Raw genomic sequence first — 18,768 nt, forward strand, 5'->3', positions numbered from 1 at the left:
GGCCCGATGCAGCTGCTGATATGTTGTGAAGTAGGCAAGCCTGCCATTGTTGTTGGAGATGTTGCAGAAAAGAAACAATGGAGGAAATTTTCAGTCCCATTGTTGTAGGAAAGAGCTAAATTCTTTGTAGAGTTGCAAACTTTTGTCATTTCTTTGGATTGGGAGAGTTGACAGTATCGGCATTTTGGATCATTATTGTATCAACTAGCAGATAAATTCTTGTATAGGAGCTGTTGCTTCGCTAAATAGTTTGTTGCTCTTGCTATATTTGATAGTTCACATCATGGTTTTAAATTTTGGATTTTGGTCAGGGCTGAAACCAAAACATTATGAAACTGAAATTGACAAAATTTACTGGTAAATTTCGGTCGAAATTCTTGATAAAATATTAATTTTTATTCCTTTACAGGATTTCAGCCAAAATTTCGGCCCAAAAAAATGACATTTTGAATGCTTCTATCGAATTTCAGCCGAAATTTCGGGATTGCGGCTAAAATTTCGGTTTTGGTGAGGGCCGAAATTACCCCAAAATGAAAATTTAAAACCTTGGTTCGTATGCCCCACAATTGCAGGTAGAAAAAGCTCTGTAGGAAAGTCACCTATTGTTGACTAATCCAGAGCACCAAGCTTTTTTCTACAAAAAATGCCCATTGTCTAATTCTTAAAAGACTGCTTATCTCCCATTTTTTTTGTTTTAAATATATTCTACAGAACATGGATTGTTTATAGGGATTTGCTACTCAATTTTGTGGAAAGCCATTTCAAGGCCACCTCAGATGAATTAAATGAATCCTACAAAATCTGCTAAAATGTAAGCCTCTGTGCCTGTTCTCTTTTGTTCTTAATATGAACAATATGACTACATAAATTTTACACAAAAAAGATCTTCATTTTAAAATTAGAGAAATCTGATGGTGCCTGGCCTGCTCATGTGAGCACTATCGCCCTTGATATTTGATCCAACAGCACAGTTTCTTTTACGAGGGGTGTGGGAATTCTCCTTCTAGACTTGCCTTCCCAGGGGTCTTTTAACTAATGAAGAGGCTAGTGTTGTTGATGCCTTCCCGAGACTGAATATAAAGGTGGATTGAAACATAAATTTTAGGAGGAATTTCTTCGATAGATAGGTAGTGGGTCATAGCCTGTGCTGACATCATTGGCACAGGTGACGGTCCCACTGCCGGCATCCTTAGAGATAGAGCTTTGTCTTGTCTGGTGAGAAGAACCATAGTATATTTTATGATTTCTAAGTGCTTCTATGTCACACAGTTTACTGTTTTTTATTTGTGTAAGTGGATGAGTTCTTTCTCCTCTACTTGACTAAATCTAGATGTGTGTAATTTCAACAAGAAAATGTAATGTTTGAAGGTTCTCGAATTAACTAAATAATATCAAATAAACCATGAATTCGAATGCAGCAAGATATAGATCAGCAAGCAGGGGCAGATGGAGAAGGATTTCAAGTGGTTCAGTGTCAGCTGCCAACACTACAAATTCCGAAATACCCCTATTCAGAGCCTTGGTTGCTGAAAATAAAGCAAAAATCAGAAAACCCAAAAACCAAAAGTCCAACTAAGAAGAAATAAATAGAGAAGTTTTAAAAGTTTAAAATTTTACCATCATTAGCACCTTTTTTAAGCTGTTTATAGGAATAAGATCCAGAATGGTTATAGTAAGCTGAGCATCAGCCAGAGGGTACTCTTTTGGATTCACACTTTCAGTACTCTAAAAATATATGAAATTAAAAATTAAAGAAAGCAAAAAAAAAAAAAAAAACAATAAAATGAAAAAAAATAGAGGTATGCTGGTCTGAGGGCGCCCTTGCAAAAATTGGGCGAAAGGGCGCCCGCATTGGCTGCAGCTCACCATCATGCATCTATGATGGCTGCAAGTCAAAGAATATTCAATGGAAATTGGTGATTTATAGCCAATGGGGGCGCCCTTTTCACCCCGTCTTTTGCAAGGGCGCCCTTCAGTTTAGCATACCTCATGAAAATATATTTAGGCTGTCTTTTTCGTTGAACTCAATTAAGGGTCTAGAATTGTTCGATGAGGATTGGAATTTGGATAATGGGCCAATCAAAATTGAGGGCTTTCACCTCTAACGGCCTTGTAGTCCTGTGATATGCTAGTATGATGTGACACACACACACACTAACATTTACATGGGCTCCCGTCGTTTTGCCAATGTCAATATTACTTTTGTCGGCCATGTGAGAAAATTGTGCTTGACTGAGGTCTGAAAGGTGGATTTGTTGGAGCTGAATCGGTGACCATTTTGATCCACTCGGTGTTTAGCCATGAAACCTATGATACTCTCTTCCAATCAATGTTTCATTTTCCTTGAGAGCAGCCACACCGGCTCACTTTTCACTAGATTTTGTCTTCGTTCATGGTGTGGGGTGTGGCTGCTCACACGTTTAACATGCCATTCGCGAAATGCCTTCTGTGATGGACACTAGCAAATCCCATATAGTCATTGAATTTTATTTTTCCATTAGAGGGGGCTCGTACATGTTCTGCAGTACCACTTGTGAATACTCCACCGGTATGAAAAGTTCTTAATGTTAGTTGAGTCCCTGGTTCCCCAATTGATTAACCCGCAACGATACCTACTGCTTCTCCCAATTCGACCAGGTCACCATGAGTGGGACTCCGAAATATATGTAAAATAATTGATAGTTATAAAGTTTACACATCAACTTTCACCAGCGCATTACAATGAGTCTCATTGCAAGATCAACGGTGAGGATTAGCACAATGTTGATCCTTAATTCCTTATGATTGAATCCTCAGCTAATTGAAAAATCTCAAATTTAACACCACTCCTTTTTCTTATACTCTGCGTGCGACTGCCGTCCCAAAGGTTAGTGGGACCCACATGAATGAATGCTCTAAACCATTCATGTTTTTGGTCCCCCGCTTTGAACAGGCCATATCCCAACCCTTCAATCTGTAGCCCTCATTTTTGTAGAAAAGGTCCACAAATCGAAGGGTTAGGAATTTCCTATGGTCAGTATTGGGGCACGGCCGGGCCTATCTACATGAATGGTTTAGATCATCCATTCATGTGGACCCCGCTGACCATGCACGAGCGCGTGCAGTGCACGTATGAAAGCTCAATTTTTTGCCAGGTCTCGAATATCTCTCAGGTCGTCTCCACTTACTTTCCCATCAAAACCCTTCTCTTTTTGCTCTCTGCTTTCCCATTTCCATGCTCTCTCGGCATCGTCTTTCGTAAACCTAGAACCGTTTGCATTCGGGCAATCCACATGGTAAACATTTCCCCCTCCATGTTCTTGCAATTTCCCTGCTTATTTTCTGATACATTCATCATAAAATATCTATCTGTGATCTTAAGCTATTCGAATCTCATGGAAGAACTTTAATTTACACTGCTAGAGCTGCTGAAACTGTTCAATCTGCCTGAAATTAGGTCGTGCTTTTTTTTATTTGGGGATACATTCATCATAAAATACCTCTTTGTTTATGGAAATTTTTAGCAGGCTTTGGTTTCTCTATTGAAAAAAATGTGAAAATTGTTTTTTAGCAAAAACAGTAACTTTAGAAGTTAGTTTTTGGGTTTTACCCTGTTTTGATATTATTTTGGTCAAATCTATTGTCATTTCATCTCTCTCGGGCGTTGTTTGGGACGATATATTGAGTTGTTTGTGTGATTGTTCAAATCTCCTGCAAGTTTTCTACTTTTGGTGGATTCTTGTATCGAATTGGTTTAGGAGCAAGTTTGATTTCGAGGAATCATTCGAGCAGCTGCAATGATACCGAAGAAGGCTACTGATCCACATGGAAAAATTTATCGATTAGAGGAATTTCTATAAAGAGTGTTGCAAAGGCTAGATTGAAGAATGAAGACAATGCTAATGAGGAATTGAATGATGCTGACACACGACATCATCAATGCGGGGTTCTGTCATGTGAAATTCGAGGTCAATTTGAGATCAAGATTGAAATTAAGGTCAGGCTTGATTTGTTCTAGCACAAGAATGGAATCGAAACTTAGGAATAAAGATAGGAATCCCCAAATTCCATGATAAATTATGTGTAGAAGTTTCTCTACGACGAGATTATTTTCCAACCAAAGATGCGGTTCCAAAGGCACTATTTTCACATCCAAAGATCATCAATGAAGAGACATGGCAACAAACTAACATCTTTCAAACAAGGTATACCTTAGGAGGCAAACTATGTAATTTTATCATTGATGGGGGTCCAGTGGAAACATTAATTCAAGAAAATAAATTACAATTGAAAGAAGAAAAGCACCATCCATCGTACAAGATACAATGGTTCGTGAAGGGGGATGAAGTACTTATTACAACTTGTTGCTTGATCTCATTTTCTATTGGATCCAATTAGAAAGATGAAGTGTGGCCTTTATAGTCTTGGTGGATGTTTATCACATATTGCTAGGGAGACCGTGGGGGTAATATGAAGGATAGAGAAAAAAAATCACAGTTTCACCAATGAAGATTTTAAACCAAAATCCTGTGAAGAAGTGGGTCCTAGTCTTCTTAGTTTGCAAAACATCATGGAAGAAAGTAAAGAATCAGGAGTTGAGCATATTGATTTTCAATCCTGTACTGAATGTACGAAGTTTAGCACCGTGACGTCGAGAGGCAAAACATGTGAGAACAAACTTACAATCAAGACCCTGTTTTTGAAAAGAACTTGCAAAAGTTGCACTTAAAGATGCTAAATCAATGTCGAGTTTACCCTAACCCCGGGGGGTGGGGGGGTGGCGGCACTGAAGCTAGCAACGTTCATGAACAAGCCCAGAATTTAGCAAAGATGATTTGAGAGGAGAGGGTCAATTGAGATCCAAAAGCAGGCTCGAGAGGAACAAAAGCATTATTAACATCAGCAGTTGACCCTACTGGGCTCCATTTGTCACAAAAATTGACGACCCGGGTTATTATGATTTATGAAGAGATTTAGTGATTTATACTTATTTTTTAGGTTAAGTTTTAGTAGGTTTTGGTATGCCCTAAAAATGTGAATCGTGTTTTTTCTCCAGAAAGGGTCTAACTTTAGAAGTTATGTAGTTTTAGAAGCTGTCCTTTTGGTTTTCTAGGATAGGAACATGTAATACACATTCTATCTTTATTTTGGGCTTCTCTAAAGTAGAAATTAACCTTTATTTAGGTTGATGCGAGGGCTGAAATTGATCATATACTGGACCAGGATTAAGCTATGATTTTAAGATATTTTGGGTATATATTTTTTATGTTTTGATGTACTTTCAGGAGGTTAATGGATAATTACTAGTTTTCCCTATTTTGGTTTTTCCTATTTTGATAACGTTTGGATCGTTTCATCTCTGAGGCATTTTTTATGAAGATTTATTGGATGGTCTGTGTGATTGTGATTATTCAATTCTCTAGCAAATTTTCTACTTTTGGTGGATTCCTTGTGGTTTACTTGCATCAAGTAGCCTTCAACCTTCGACACACACCCATTATAAAGTCCAAAATGATCAAATCTATGGTGGATGAAGCATTTTTTCTATTGGCTGTATGACTCAAGCTTGTCATGCATTTCTTTCTTAAGCTCTTGGGCCTATCACAATGGGACTAGTTGGCGGCTGGTCATCATCCTTCCTCTGCTTATTGATTCACATTGCCTTTTGGAATTTTGATATGTTGACCTTCACTTAGTGACAAATCACTCAATGGCTCATGAAGCCTCAACCTATCCAAACCCGAGAGTGTATGACAGCTTTTGTGGATCTTTAATAACACAATCACAGCTTTCATGATTGGCCATTTTTTGGAACACTTTGGGATTATCAAAGTAACAGGATTTCTATGGCGTCCTTCTCTCTCATCGTTGGTTTGCATGTGCGCATGAGTTTCTATTGAGTCCTACTATGTCATCATTGGTTTGCATGTGCGCATGGATTTCTATTGAGTCCTACTCTGTCATCGTTGGTTTGCATGTGTGAATTGAGTATGTCCTGCACTCCCAAACATTCCGATGCTACTCTGATGCTCTTACTCTTACTCTAGCGTTAAGTCCCGGATCCTATGCTCTCAATTAGAAAATATTTGAAATTGTGATATTATTTCTTACGAAAACATCTATCATGAAATTCAGTGAACTGCATATGTTTACCATTTTTCTGGCACAGTGAAACATGCGGAAATTTTTATCCATCAGTAAATTTTTTATGTAAAAAGGTAGAAATTTATTTCCATAGGACAACCTGAATCAACATCGATAGTAGCTTGCATTTGGAAACATTACAGATCGAACCATTGTTTGGTAGAGAATGTGAAGCCTGTGCTTTCAAGTCCAGTAATATATTTTTACTAGCAACTACTATGACTGCAAACTGTATTGGTGATGCATATTAGAAAAAGCTAGTGAGCTTGATTTTCCATAAGAGCCAAACTTGAATGTTCTATAAGAGCCATCTCATAGTCTATTATATCTTGCGAATGTTTTGGTTAGCATAGCTTTGAATTAGAAATGATATTGATTTGCATCTATTGATTTAGAAATGGTTTATTTGAAATTCCTTCAAAAGTTTGTAGTTCGGCTTAGGCACTGACCGATCATCTTTTCTCATGTATGCAGGCTAACAAGCACACCATTATTTTGATGCAGACTTCCCAGAACAGATCGACTAGGACATTTATGGATTATGAATCAATAAGTCAAGCTATGGATGGTATATCAAACAATGATGCCAACTGCATCCATACTTATATTTATCAAGAAAGGGATTATAGTTCTTACAAGTTTCCAAAGTATTCAAATAGCTTTTCAAAGTATTCAAATAGCCTATATGATTGCTTTTTATGGCTATATAATGAAGCAAAACTTGACTGTTGCCATCATTTTATTCTTTTAATATACACGCTGTTATAGTCGTCCTCTCACTTAGTCAAGATATGGATGGTAATATGGTATTACACGGTCTCTACAACTGCATCCATACATTTATTTCTTAAGAAAGAGATAACAGTCCTTAGTACCCAAATAGCTTGCACGATTACTTTTGAGTATTTCATGAAGCAAAACCCCTTAGCTGTCACTATCGTTGCATTCTATAATATTTACTCTTGTACCCGTCCTCAGTTAAATAAACTTGTTAGACATTATTTAGATGCAAATATTAAGTACTGCTTCTCCAAGACGAATTGTATGCTATCAGCTAGAGCAATTTCGAGGACACATGCCTTTTTTGTGTTATCACCTTGGAATCTTGGATTTCAATTTTCCGTTCGATGTTAAAAAAGAGAAATGATTCATAGTTTTTATATAGTTTGTGGAAAAATGAGACGAAGACACTCTTGTTTTAGGATTGTCCCAAACAGCCATCGTTGAAACAGCTTTCCAAAATCTAAGAAACAAGTTTCCAAAATTTAAGAATCGGGTTTAACTATCCGTTTTTTTATCATTCAAAAAAAAGAAGAAAAAGAATCAGGTTCCTGGAATATAAAGTATGCATTTAGATATTATTTTCAGGGAACGGGTTTCCCCTATAGGAAACTGATTTTGTACCCACTCCGGGTATGATTTTTCAGGAAGCAGGTAAGTCGACCCAAATTAACTTTCCTGGTAACTATGGTTAGGGGTTTGATAAACCCCTGCCCATAGTCAATTTCCCTCACATAAGGAGTGTTTTTTTTGCACTTTGATGGGTGCCACTCACCACCTAGTCCTAGGTGGTCAATATGCCACCTTTCTGTTGTTTGCAACTAAGATGCTAATAGGACCTGCAAACCACACACACACAGTTCATCTATTGACAATTATCGATACTTGTTGAAACTAGGCAGATGCCATCAATATAGGTGGCCAGTCTTTTCTAGGAGTGGGTAGGGCTTGACCAAAGCAGTGTGAAATTCTAGAGAACTTCGTAGAATGAGAGGAGACAGGCCAGCTACTCGTCCTTGAAGGCTATCTTGTGATTCTAGACTCCCTTGTACAGTCGTACTAGACACTGTTCTTACTTCTTAGACACCCTCAATTCCACAAGTAACTTTTGTAATTGGCTTCTAGATTACCACTGAACTTTGTCTAGCTCTAGTCTGTCGTTGACATGGGGTAAAACTAGGATATCCCTTGCTAACATCCCAAAAATAACCACCAAATAACATCACAAATTTGTATTGGTGTGACGAATAGCTGAAGACTTAGTATGCTTCCAATGCCCTTAGAGAGTGTTGAGTCTTAATTATTTTAAAGGATCCATCTAAAATATTTCATCTCTGATTGCCGCTTGCAAAACAATGCTTATGGGGAAAGATGCAAGCATTGACAACTACACTAGATGTCTAGATGTCTTTCTTGCAATTTCCTCGAATTTTGATTGATGCATGCTTCTTTTTTTTACCTTCGGGATCCCCATTAGTACATTTGAGCGGTCACAAATGTCATAGGTCTGTTCTTGCTAACCTTGCAATATACTATGTGTATGTTTCGGTGCCCTAGCTTGGTAATTAATAAACTGGATCAGTTGCAAACAAACTTCTTATGAAATGATACTGAGGAAAACAGGAAATTCCTTGTGGAAGGATGGGAGCATGTACGTCGCAAGGAGGGATTGACATTCGAAAAGTTAGGGCTGTTAATAATGCATTATGGCTAGGGAGATTTGGGGAGGAGACTTCAACTTTGTGGTGTTCGGTTGTTAAGGACAAGTACGACATTGCCAATGGCGAGGCCGATAGATTGGCTCGTCAAGGAGTGGCTAGGGTTTAGAATTCTTAGATGCTCTCCCTCCGTAATTTTTGGTTTTTTTTTTTTTTTGTTTGCATTTTAGTGGACCAGCTCGGTCATTTTTCCTTTTAATAAAATAGTAGCCATTAATAAATTGCATTGCCACAATGCCACGTCTCTTCGGACACATCTGATACTATGATGGGGACATCAACAATGGGCGTGGATTCAAGGTTTATAAGCGTAGACCTGGACGAGACTGATGGTGGAGACTCTAGCATGGGCCATAGACATGGGTGCCTTTTTTTATTATTTATTTTCTATTTTCGTTATTTTATTTGTAGCCTACTTTTGAGGCATCAAATCTCATCCGTTTGGCGTGTTTTTTGTAATATTAGAAAGATTTTCCAATTACCTATCTAATGAGCCCAAGATCACATGATTTGGATTTGACTTGAGCAAGTTATGAGTGTTTTTAGAAGTGGTATAGGTCTATTACGGGATTACTCTTTTAGGTAAGTTTTAACTTTATTTAGTTTACTTTGGATTAGATGAATGGTTGAGATTAGTTGATTAGGTTTTAAGTTATCTTCTAGGTTTTTTATCTTATAAATACATCTTATGAAAGCAGTGTAAGGGAGTTTTTGAATATTGAATAAAATTGACGTTTTACTTGAAGCAAAAACTTTAGGCTTTCTTCTTCTCTCTTCTTCTTGTGGTTTGGAACCATCATCTCCCATCTCCTCTCATCTATTCTCTTCTATTTCTTCAATCAAATCAGCACAAACAAGGTTAGTAAATCAGATTTTCTATTTTCTTTCTTCTTGAACCCTAAAGCTAGAAAAATCCATAGATCTCCCTTGTTCTTCAGGATCTTGTTTTGAGATTTTGAGGAATCGTTTTAGTGAACATCACCTAAAATTCACAAGAATTTCAACTTTCAAACCATTTTGAACCCTACTGCAAGTTCTTACCCTTTTCAAGCCCAGAAATCCTTTTTAAATATCCCTAGCCTAAACCTACTATCAAATCAGAACCTAAACCCTAGAATTACCTTTCTTTTACCTACCTAAACTCTTACCTAAGATCTGGACAGTAGTTTCCTTCGATTTTCAGTTTTGCAGAAATTAGTAAAATACCCCTACGACCTAAATTTGGACTGTTTTGACCCAATTCTTGCTGCTGGACATTTTTTTTATTTTTCTTCATTGATTATTATTAATTTCTCATACTGTTGATACATCTAATTGATAGGTCTTACATTATCCTTTAGTTATTTTAATTGGTTGCATGTGTAGGCCTAGTTTCAGACTAATCCTTCTATTATCAATTCATCTTGCGAATCTTTGTCGCTTTGATTGATTTGTATAAGGTTTAGTTCATGCTTAATTATGATCTTTACAATTATTTATGCTATTTAGGTCTCATTATTGCTGCAATCCATAGTTTAATTAGGCGTTAATTCAGTCGTAGGTTAGTTGTTGAATGTTCTTTTAGTTTTCCGCGTAAGCCCTAAACTGTCCTAAAGTCTTAATCCCATTAGGAGTTTAGGATTTTCCCTAAATTAGGTATTGTCCTTGATCTTACTGGCCAATTGCCCCCGCCCTATGGGCATAGTGTTGCGTATGCAACACCTTTTGTGGGCGCTGCCAAATTTTTAACTTTCTCAAAATGGATTGCATTGCCACGTGGCGCCCACCATGCTTGCTTACCTTGGTTCTTCCTGGGTCTTCTTTGCTTTGTGTTTTTTTAGATGGGCCCCATGGCCTAGTTCGGTTCCCCATCGCCAGCGGGAGTCGCTCCCCTTCAATGTGCATCTTTGGTTGATTGGGCCATGGGGGCTGATTGTGGGTGTGCACTGTGGTTGCCTTGGTATCCTGAATGAAAAGTGCTCCTCTGGTGAGCTGCCATGACTATCTTTTTTGGTTCACATGAAACCCCATTGAGGGCACTTGAAAAAGGGCTCACTAAGGGCATTTTCAAAAAATTTAAGGCAAACCATGTGTATGATCTCATGGCTAGTCTCTTTTTGTTTCTGTTTTATATTAGTACAATTTAATGTTTACCTAGGAGACATCCATTCTTTCTTCATTGCTAGACTTCCTTTCTTCGCCTTAGGTTTCAGGACCGTCCTTCCAATTTCCCGTTTCATGGTTGGTGCCATTGCTTCCGAGTTGTCTGTGTTAAACCCCTTCATTGGTAGATCATATCCCGAGGGGCTGGATTGAGGATACATGTGTTAAGCCCCTTCATAGGTTTATCATATCATGGGGGGCTGGATTGAGGATACACCTTAGTTGTCTTTGGCATGAAAAATAATCTGTAGGTGTTTTGTTAAGTGAGATCGGTTATAGGCAGATTGCACTAACTTGATTAATTTAAGTGTTCATTGAGTTTCTGGTTCAGTGGCAGCTGCTCCATTACAATAGCACATGATTATAGCAGTTTAGTGTTATCTTTTCTTTGTGACTATGTGACGGTCTTCTAGCTCTTCAAATGGTTCTTCTGCCCTTCTTTCGAGTTGAGCATAAAGCTTTCCAGCAGTCTCTGCTGGTGGATTCTTTCAGCCGGCTGCTGGTTTGGCAGGCTAAAAGTATATGCATGCCACCCTGAATATTTGAATCTGGCTTTATAAGCTTGCTTTTGTGCTGGTTATTTTCTTTTAGTATGTCCCTGGCTTCTCTTCACTTGTCACCAGCTGGATCCAGATGAAAAAAGGAACTGGATATGCTCTATAGGAGACTCAGAATGAAACTTTTTTTTGAAAGGTAACAGTAATAATATATTCCATGGAAAATATAATACAGGAAGAGGGACAAGATGTCCCAAAAACAAAAAAAGTATCAAGTGGTCAACGCCACAGAAGAGTTAAATACAACAATATTATCTTGAAGGGCCACCCCTTCTTTAGCTAATTGATCCACCAAAGAGTTTGCCGAACGCCTTTTATGTTGTAGGGTCGGTTGTAAGAGTTGCACTAGATCCCGTATCTCATTAATCTCCGGAGCAAGACGCCATGGGCCACCACGACGGTTAGATGCCCAGGCAATGACATTTGAAGAGTCCCCTTCCACTATTGAGGATCCCAAATTGTGAGTACGAAGCCAGCGAAGGCCAAATAGTAATGCTCTAACCTCCGCCTCATTCGCATCACAAGTTCCAACCGGACCAGAAAAGGTCATAATGATCTGCCCCTCTGAATCACATATCACCCCCCCACCAATCCCCGCCGGTCCAGGATTTCCCATGGAACTGCCTTCAAAATTAAATTTGACAGTCCCTGCATTGGGTGGTGCCCATCTCGGTTTAATTACGCTTACACTTCTCTTCTCCGACAGAACCGTAAGGCCATTTCTAAGGATGTGTGAGGTTTGATAAGGTATATCCCCTCTAGAAGAAGCCCCAAAAGATTATCGCGATGATGATCACTACTCAGAATGAAACTCAATTATAAAATCTTGCTTTCTCTCAACTCAAGCTGTTTGTCTGGAAACGTTTGAAACATTTTGAAGAATCTCAGTGTTTCCAATTTGTTACCAAGGCTCAAATGGCATATAAATAGGAGAATCAGTTCTTTCAATAATTTTGATCACGGTTATAAACACATATTTGCTTCATGCAGTTATGTGTCCATTGAACATATGTTGATTGCTGTCAGATAGGATTAAAAATTCATGAGAAGTTTGAGAAGAATGCCAACTTCTACAGTATTAGCCCGTCGTGAAAAAGTAGAGTTATTACTCTGTGATTGTCTGAATCTTGAAGCCATTAAGATTTTTCTTGTCTTGCCTTTTTTTGTGGCACCATCCTCCATTTGCCAAGCTGATGGGTTGAATAAACCTCTCTCGATCACTTCTCAAAAAAATGTGTCATAATTGCTATTACTGCCTATAATAGTGATGATTTCTATCTGGTATGCTCAGGTATCTGCGGACTGTACGAAAGGAAACTCAAAGAGCTTAACCCTGCGATCCGAAATATCACTTATGACATTGCAGATCTCTACAATTTCATCGACGGTCTTGCAGACATGAGTGCCTTGGTGTATGTATTGTTGTTTATAACTCATTTATATTAGTGCTACACATGATCATCCTTTTTCCTGTTGGTTATTTTTCCCATTTAGATATTAATGACACGTACTTGGTTGCGGTTGCAGCTATGATCACTCAATTCAGGCTTACCTGCCATATGACCGACAGTGGATAAAACAGCGGACATTTCAACACCTCAAGAAGTTGGCAACACATTGAATGTGGTAAGCAGCACCCACCACCCATTACATAAGTATTTGGATTAGTGCATGAGAGAATCATAGAAAAGATAAAGTAGTAGGGTTTGAGGTGTATTTTGTATGGGCTAGTTGTGTAACATAAATCTGTGTATACCAACATCACTATTTGAAGGATCTGCTCCTTCCTGTTTGAGATGGGTGGCATTTGGATTGCTTTAAGTAATTGTATGGTTAATTTATTTTGCAACAATCTGTTTTCATTTCATATCTTTGGCTTGGCATAATCTAAGTAGGAAAACAAAAAGCACCCCATTCATCTGGTGGGGCCGCATTCGGAAAATGGATTTTGTTTATTCTCATTTATTATTCAATATAATGGTCATTCTTGATCAATGGACAATTGGGGCCACCAAGGAGTAGTATTCCTCCATCAGGCAGGGCTTAGTCATCTCCATTCACCTGTCTGATTGCAATTCATTTTGAATAGAACTTTGTTGTAGATGAGTCTGTATCTTCTCAGGGTTTGTTTTCTCCTTCCCATTTTACTACATACCTTTCCACTTCTCTTTTTCCTTTCTATTTAGATTTTCTGTGTGTTAAACTTCATTAAGACCAAAGGAAATAAAGTATTTTCAAACTCATCTTTAGATCTTTGTGGAATCTAACACACTGGGTTCTAGTATCAGATGCAGACAATAAAATATTATTGAATTATCTGAATTAGTATTTCTCATAATCCACTTCTATTATGCCAATAAGGTCCTTGTTCATCGTTGGAACTAAAAGAAAATGGTTCTTTTTAAGTCTCTGGGGTCTGAGGAGCCAAGGTTGAGACCATTCTGTGTTTTGGACTTGGTAAATTTTAAAACGTTTTTGTATAATTTTTTTTCCTTAAATATGATGAGGAACTGATGAGTTATGGGATGATATTTTAGAGTTTCGAATTTGATGTCATGTAATTACTGTTGGAATTTTAGATGTATTTACAGGCTTTTAAACCCATTTTTGCATGTGTTTTTTCCCTTTCATTTTTTGGTTAGGGAGATGATCTTCTCTGCATCCAAACGGGCCCTAAAACGGGCCCTAATAGAAGTGGGAAATAAAAGAATGCCAATCTAAAAAGGGACACAATGTCATCTTCCATTCATTAGATACAGAGATTAGAGACTGAGGAATGCTGCAGTAGAGTGCTCCTCGTTCTATTACAATGTGGCACTTTCCCTAAGGAAATGGGTCCCACCTTGAATAAATCCTAACAGTCCACTTGATAGGTCTTATTTTGGTTTACTAGTGCTGGAGTTGGGCCCCATGAGATCCTCTATACTTGACTAAGTCGAAGCTTCGTCGAGTTATGGAGTTGGACATCTTCATCATACATTTGACATGAAGTTATGGAGAAAAAATGATCAGGGCCGTTGATTTGGTTTCGTTTATCAGCTAGCCATCTGATCAGTGGCACGCAAATGGGCAGATAAGAAACACTCGGTAAAGACTAAAGAGTGAGTATGCAACACCCCGTTGATCAATGAAGATCCAAAGCATTCATTTCTTGGACCCTAATGTAAATAGGCTGTCCCTCTAAAATCATCCCCCCTGGGATGATCCTGACCCTATGATCCGTAGATGATGTCACCGAATCATTGGTCTCTATCCCCCATGCGCCCCATGCTCATGTGTCCTGTATATAATGAGGTTGAGGTTTAGTAGATGCTTGCTGTGCGATTATCCTTGTGGCTCATCTTTGGTGGGGCCCATTGGATAAAGATGAGGCACATTGGATCAACGACTTAGATGATTGCCCACCAAAATAATAATATAAAAAAAAAAACTTAAACAAAAAGGATCTGCTAGGGACCATCGCAGAAGGCATTTTGCAGACTGGCTGTCACATGATAGAGCAGCCAGCTCAGATAAATTAAATGAATAAGACAAAATCTGTTGGATCAAATATCAATGATGGGACGATGAGTAAGTGTTCATACGGCTCTTAGTCATATAATTTATCCAACTCTTCCAAAATGGAAGTTGAGAAAGTTTACCACGGGTGATCTTGTCATCATCTGATCAAAACAAGATCGAAGGCAAGCAGCAGCCCTGAACCCACCTCCCATAAATAACCAAGACCCACTTCCGTTGCCATCCAATCCTTCATGTTATTCTTGCGTTATTTCCCTTCATGCTATTCTCAGTGCATTCATATTGGGCAATAAATAACTTTTTTCATTTACCATTAACCCCTTTGTTGATATTTAACATCTATGAGAAATTATTTGAGGGTAAAAACATAATCTACATATGAAAAGTACCGACACATGGTGCCTGTCTATAACAATTACGGCAAAAACTACCAAGAAGTAAAGTCATATGACAATGACGAAAGAACTACTTTTTATTACTCATGATGGACACTTGCAAAATATTGACGGATTTCGGGCACCTGAAGAGGAACAATGATTATGGAAACCTCTATCGATTGGAGGGCTAGGAATAGGATAAGCCTATATCGATTGGAGGGCTACGATCAACCTATGGAAATGATTTTACGGGCACAACCGATTGATGTTGTGTTCCATCCATGGTTTAAAATTTTGGTTTTGGTAGTTTTGGATCCCACCGAAATTTGGTAATTTGGTTCGAATTTCCGGACCGAATTTTCGAAATTTCAAACCAAACTGAAATTCCGAATTCCAAAATTTCGGCCGTAATTCCGAATTCCAAAATTTTGGCCGAAATTTTGTAATACTTTTTTTTAATAAATAATGGCATTTAATCAAAATTTCGAACCGAAATTTCAGACCGAAATTTAAAACCATGGTTCCATCACATGGACAGTTTGGATCAACCTATAACCCTCTATAGATCGGAGGGTTCGGATCAACCTATGAAAATTATTTTTGGGGCACAACCTATGTAGGCAGTGGCCCATCTAATGAACGGTTTGGATCATCCTATGGTACTAGCCATACCGTACATTTGTCTCCACCCTGCTCAATTTTGCAGGGGTATATTTGTCATCCCAGTCACTTACTTTGCCCCTGGAGAACATCCAAAAGTTATCGCTTTCGTTCCCAACTTTTGCTTAAATTCTTTCTACATCCTATTGTATTTTAGAAAAAGTTCCCTGTGTATCCAATTTTTGATGGCTTTTTTTGTCAATTCCAATGCCAATAACCCTTACATGTCCGTCCAAAGACTCCAAACGAAACCCTATTATCTGCCCGTTTGGCATTCGCTGGATTTCCTTCCTGAAAACTCAACTGCTCTCAACCGCCTCCTTCCACCGCCTCTCCTCTCAAAGTCTCGTCACATGCTTTTGTTTTTGCTTCTCTTCTATGTCCTGCTCTGAGTATCGTTTTCTCTTTGAACATAAATATTTTTCATTCATTAATGAAGGATAGGACTATCAATCGGGCCTAGCTTGGGCGGGCCTGAGGTGCTCGAGCTCAGCCCATGTCTATACAACGGGCTTCGGACTGAGTTCGGGCCTGACTAAATTAGAAATTTGCTTGCCCAAACTCAGCCCAAACTCCACAACGGAGTTCGGGCTTGCCCATCACCTCTTATTTTCTGCCCGAGAAAAGACTAAAACAAACACAGAAAAGCCAATTTCATAGAAAGCCATTAAACTTGTTTGGCTTTGGCATGTGAGAAAAACCACACCGATTGATTTTTTACCAGATTTTGTCTTATTCATTTAATAAATCTGAGGTCGAACTATAGCCTATAGGATATGATGATCCAAACCATTCATATGGAGTGGGCTGAAGAGGGGCAAAATTAAGAAAGAAAAAAAAAACCTATTTAATGTCGAACTATAGCCTATAGGATAATAATGTTTAAGTAACCTATTTAATTAATATCTACTGATTTTCAAGGGCATAAAAAATCTTGAAAAAATATATAGTAAATATATTATCGGGCCCGGGCCTATAACGGGCTGGACGACCCTTGATCAAGCTCAGCCCAAATTAGAGTTCGGGCATCAACTTTTGACCAAGCTTGGTTTGGCTTGTTTTCATTTTAATTATGGGAGGGCTTTTAGCGGGCCGAACGGGCGGGCTTCGAGCTTGCCCATCCCGATTGACAGTCCTAATGAAGGTGACTGGTAAGAACTATATATGGATTCCAAACTGGGCTATTCTCCCTCCGGTAAACGAACCAAAGATGAGTTTTCTTGCTTCTTTTTGTTTTCCATTTGTTCCCTTTAAATTGATGGATTTTAATTAGGGATCCTAAGTTTGTTTTGGTTTTTAGGATGCCCAAATTTTAGGGGATATCTTCAAACAGGGATTATTAATTCTTTTTTTTTTGTAGGAAAATTTTGATTGTGCGTTTTTGTAAGAGGATTTTGATTGTGGTTTTTAAGAGGATTTTGTAGTAGCATTTATGAATTAACTTACTGGAAACAATTTTCAATAAGTAAAGGGCGTGTTTGCAACCATAATTTAAATGGCTTCTGCCCATGTTGTAAGTGCTCGAATGCAAAACAATAAAATCCAAAAAAGGTAGTTCTGCAATCTGCAAACTAGACCCGCTAAGCCCATTTCTCCAAACTATATGTTAACATGTATAAAGGATGACATTCAAGCCTTTTTTTTTCAAAAAAAGGATGAGAATTTGAGGCACGAATAGGAGTCACTTACTTCTATTATCATAGATCCATTTCTTCCCGATTCTATAGGGGTAGATGACAAGTGTTGCCGTACACACCCAAAATCTTTTTAGCAAAGGTGATTCTTCAAAAAATGGGAGGGAAAAGATCCCAATACCCTTCTGACATGATGACAGTAATGTCAATCATTATCTTAGAGTTAGATTTAATGCATTTGATCTTAGCTGTCATCGTTTTCGTTCGTTTGAACATTTGTTTGAACCTAAATAAACGTTGGGTTTGTTTTAATCGTTGTCGTCTACAATAAGCAGAGACTGTTAGATCCTTGACAAGTGAAAGTATTTTTAAGTACTTAAGATTCCTGAATCCGGCGGCATACTCGATATGTTTGAATCACATATTTGAACCTAAAAAATCTGACAGTGTACTTGATATTCCGGCGTCGTTCTCGATGTTCCGGCGGCTTACTCGATACGTTTGGAACACATGTTTGAACCCAGAACATCCGACAGCGTGCTCGATATTCCGACGGCGTACTCGATACATTTGAAACACATGTTTGAACTCATAAAATTCGATAGCGTACTTGATATACTGACGGCGTTCTCAGCCAAAAGAGACGTGAGAAATAATAAAATATTCAATAACGTAGTCGTTCAGAGCCAAAACGGATGTGAGAAATAATAAAACATTTAATAACGTCGTCGTTGCATAAACTTGTCTTTTTTTGTGACTAGTTATTCTGTCTATTTCTTTTACAGGAGGACCTATTTTTGTTCTTAAAATATTTCATCACCTAAACTTAGCTTACATTTTACTCTCTCTTATTTTTTTGAATGCACATATTTTAGATGTAGGCTTTAATAGCACTGGCTTATGTTTGTTTTGTTTGGTATCACAGTAAGCTTTATTTCACTTATCCGGAAAAGATCAAAGAGGAATGCTAGTGTCAAGCGGAAGCTTCTCCCAAAGGCGTTTTAAGTGCAGTTTTCTCGATGGGCTTATTTCATCAATGACATTGCAGAAATCAGAAGCTTTGATGACAGACATAAAGATTATGTAATAAATCTTCAATTCTCCTTGAAAAAATTAAATCCTATTAGGGCCCATTTAGATGCCGGGAAGATTTTGATTTGGATTTCTCACATTTGCAGCCCTTTTTGCATTGTAATTTGGATTTCTCACATTTCTAATTCAGCATCTGATAGTAAAAAAATCAGATTTCTTTGCAGTG

At 38.1% G+C, this 18,768-nt stretch overlaps 1 protein-coding gene across 1 annotated transcript; it reads left to right on the forward strand.

The window, feature by feature from the left end:
• Window positions 1-2,982: 2,982 nt before the first annotated feature.
• LOC143851326 (enhancer of rudimentary protein) lies at window positions 2,983-13,172 on the forward strand. Its single transcript, XM_077360714.1, has 4 exons — window positions 2,983-3,275; window positions 6,598-6,691; window positions 12,612-12,732; window positions 12,848-13,172. Exons 1-4 carry the CDS (start codon window positions 3,045-3,047, stop codon window positions 12,939-12,941), a joined length of 540 nt encoding a protein of 179 aa, XP_077216829.1. The 5' UTR covers window positions 2,983-3,044; the 3' UTR covers window positions 12,942-13,172.
• Window positions 13,173-18,768: the final 5,596 nt, after the last annotated feature.

This window comes from Tasmannia lanceolata, unplaced genomic scaffold (assembly GCF_043159265.1).
Source record: "Tasmannia lanceolata isolate RefF3 unplaced genomic scaffold, GAP_Taslan_0.1 ptg000018l, whole genome shotgun sequence".
In the NCBI taxonomy this organism is placed as follows: Eukaryota; Viridiplantae; Streptophyta; class Magnoliopsida; order Canellales; family Winteraceae; genus Tasmannia; species Tasmannia lanceolata.

What these genes read in the sequence shown, in the direction of transcription:
- LOC143851326 (XM_077360714.1), top strand. Translation starts at nt 3,045, where the DNA reads ATGAATGGTTTAGATCATCCATTCATGTGGACCCCGCTGACCATGCAC. An exon ending in GCATTCGGGCAATCCACATG is followed by an intron (nt 3,276 to 6,597) that starts GTAAACATTTCC and finishes TCATGTATGCAG; the next exon opens with GCTAACAAGCACACCATTAT. An exon ending in AATAAGTCAAGCTATGGATG is followed by an intron (nt 6,692 to 12,611) that starts GTATATCAAACA and finishes TGGTATGCTCAG; the next exon opens with GTATCTGCGGACTGTACGAA.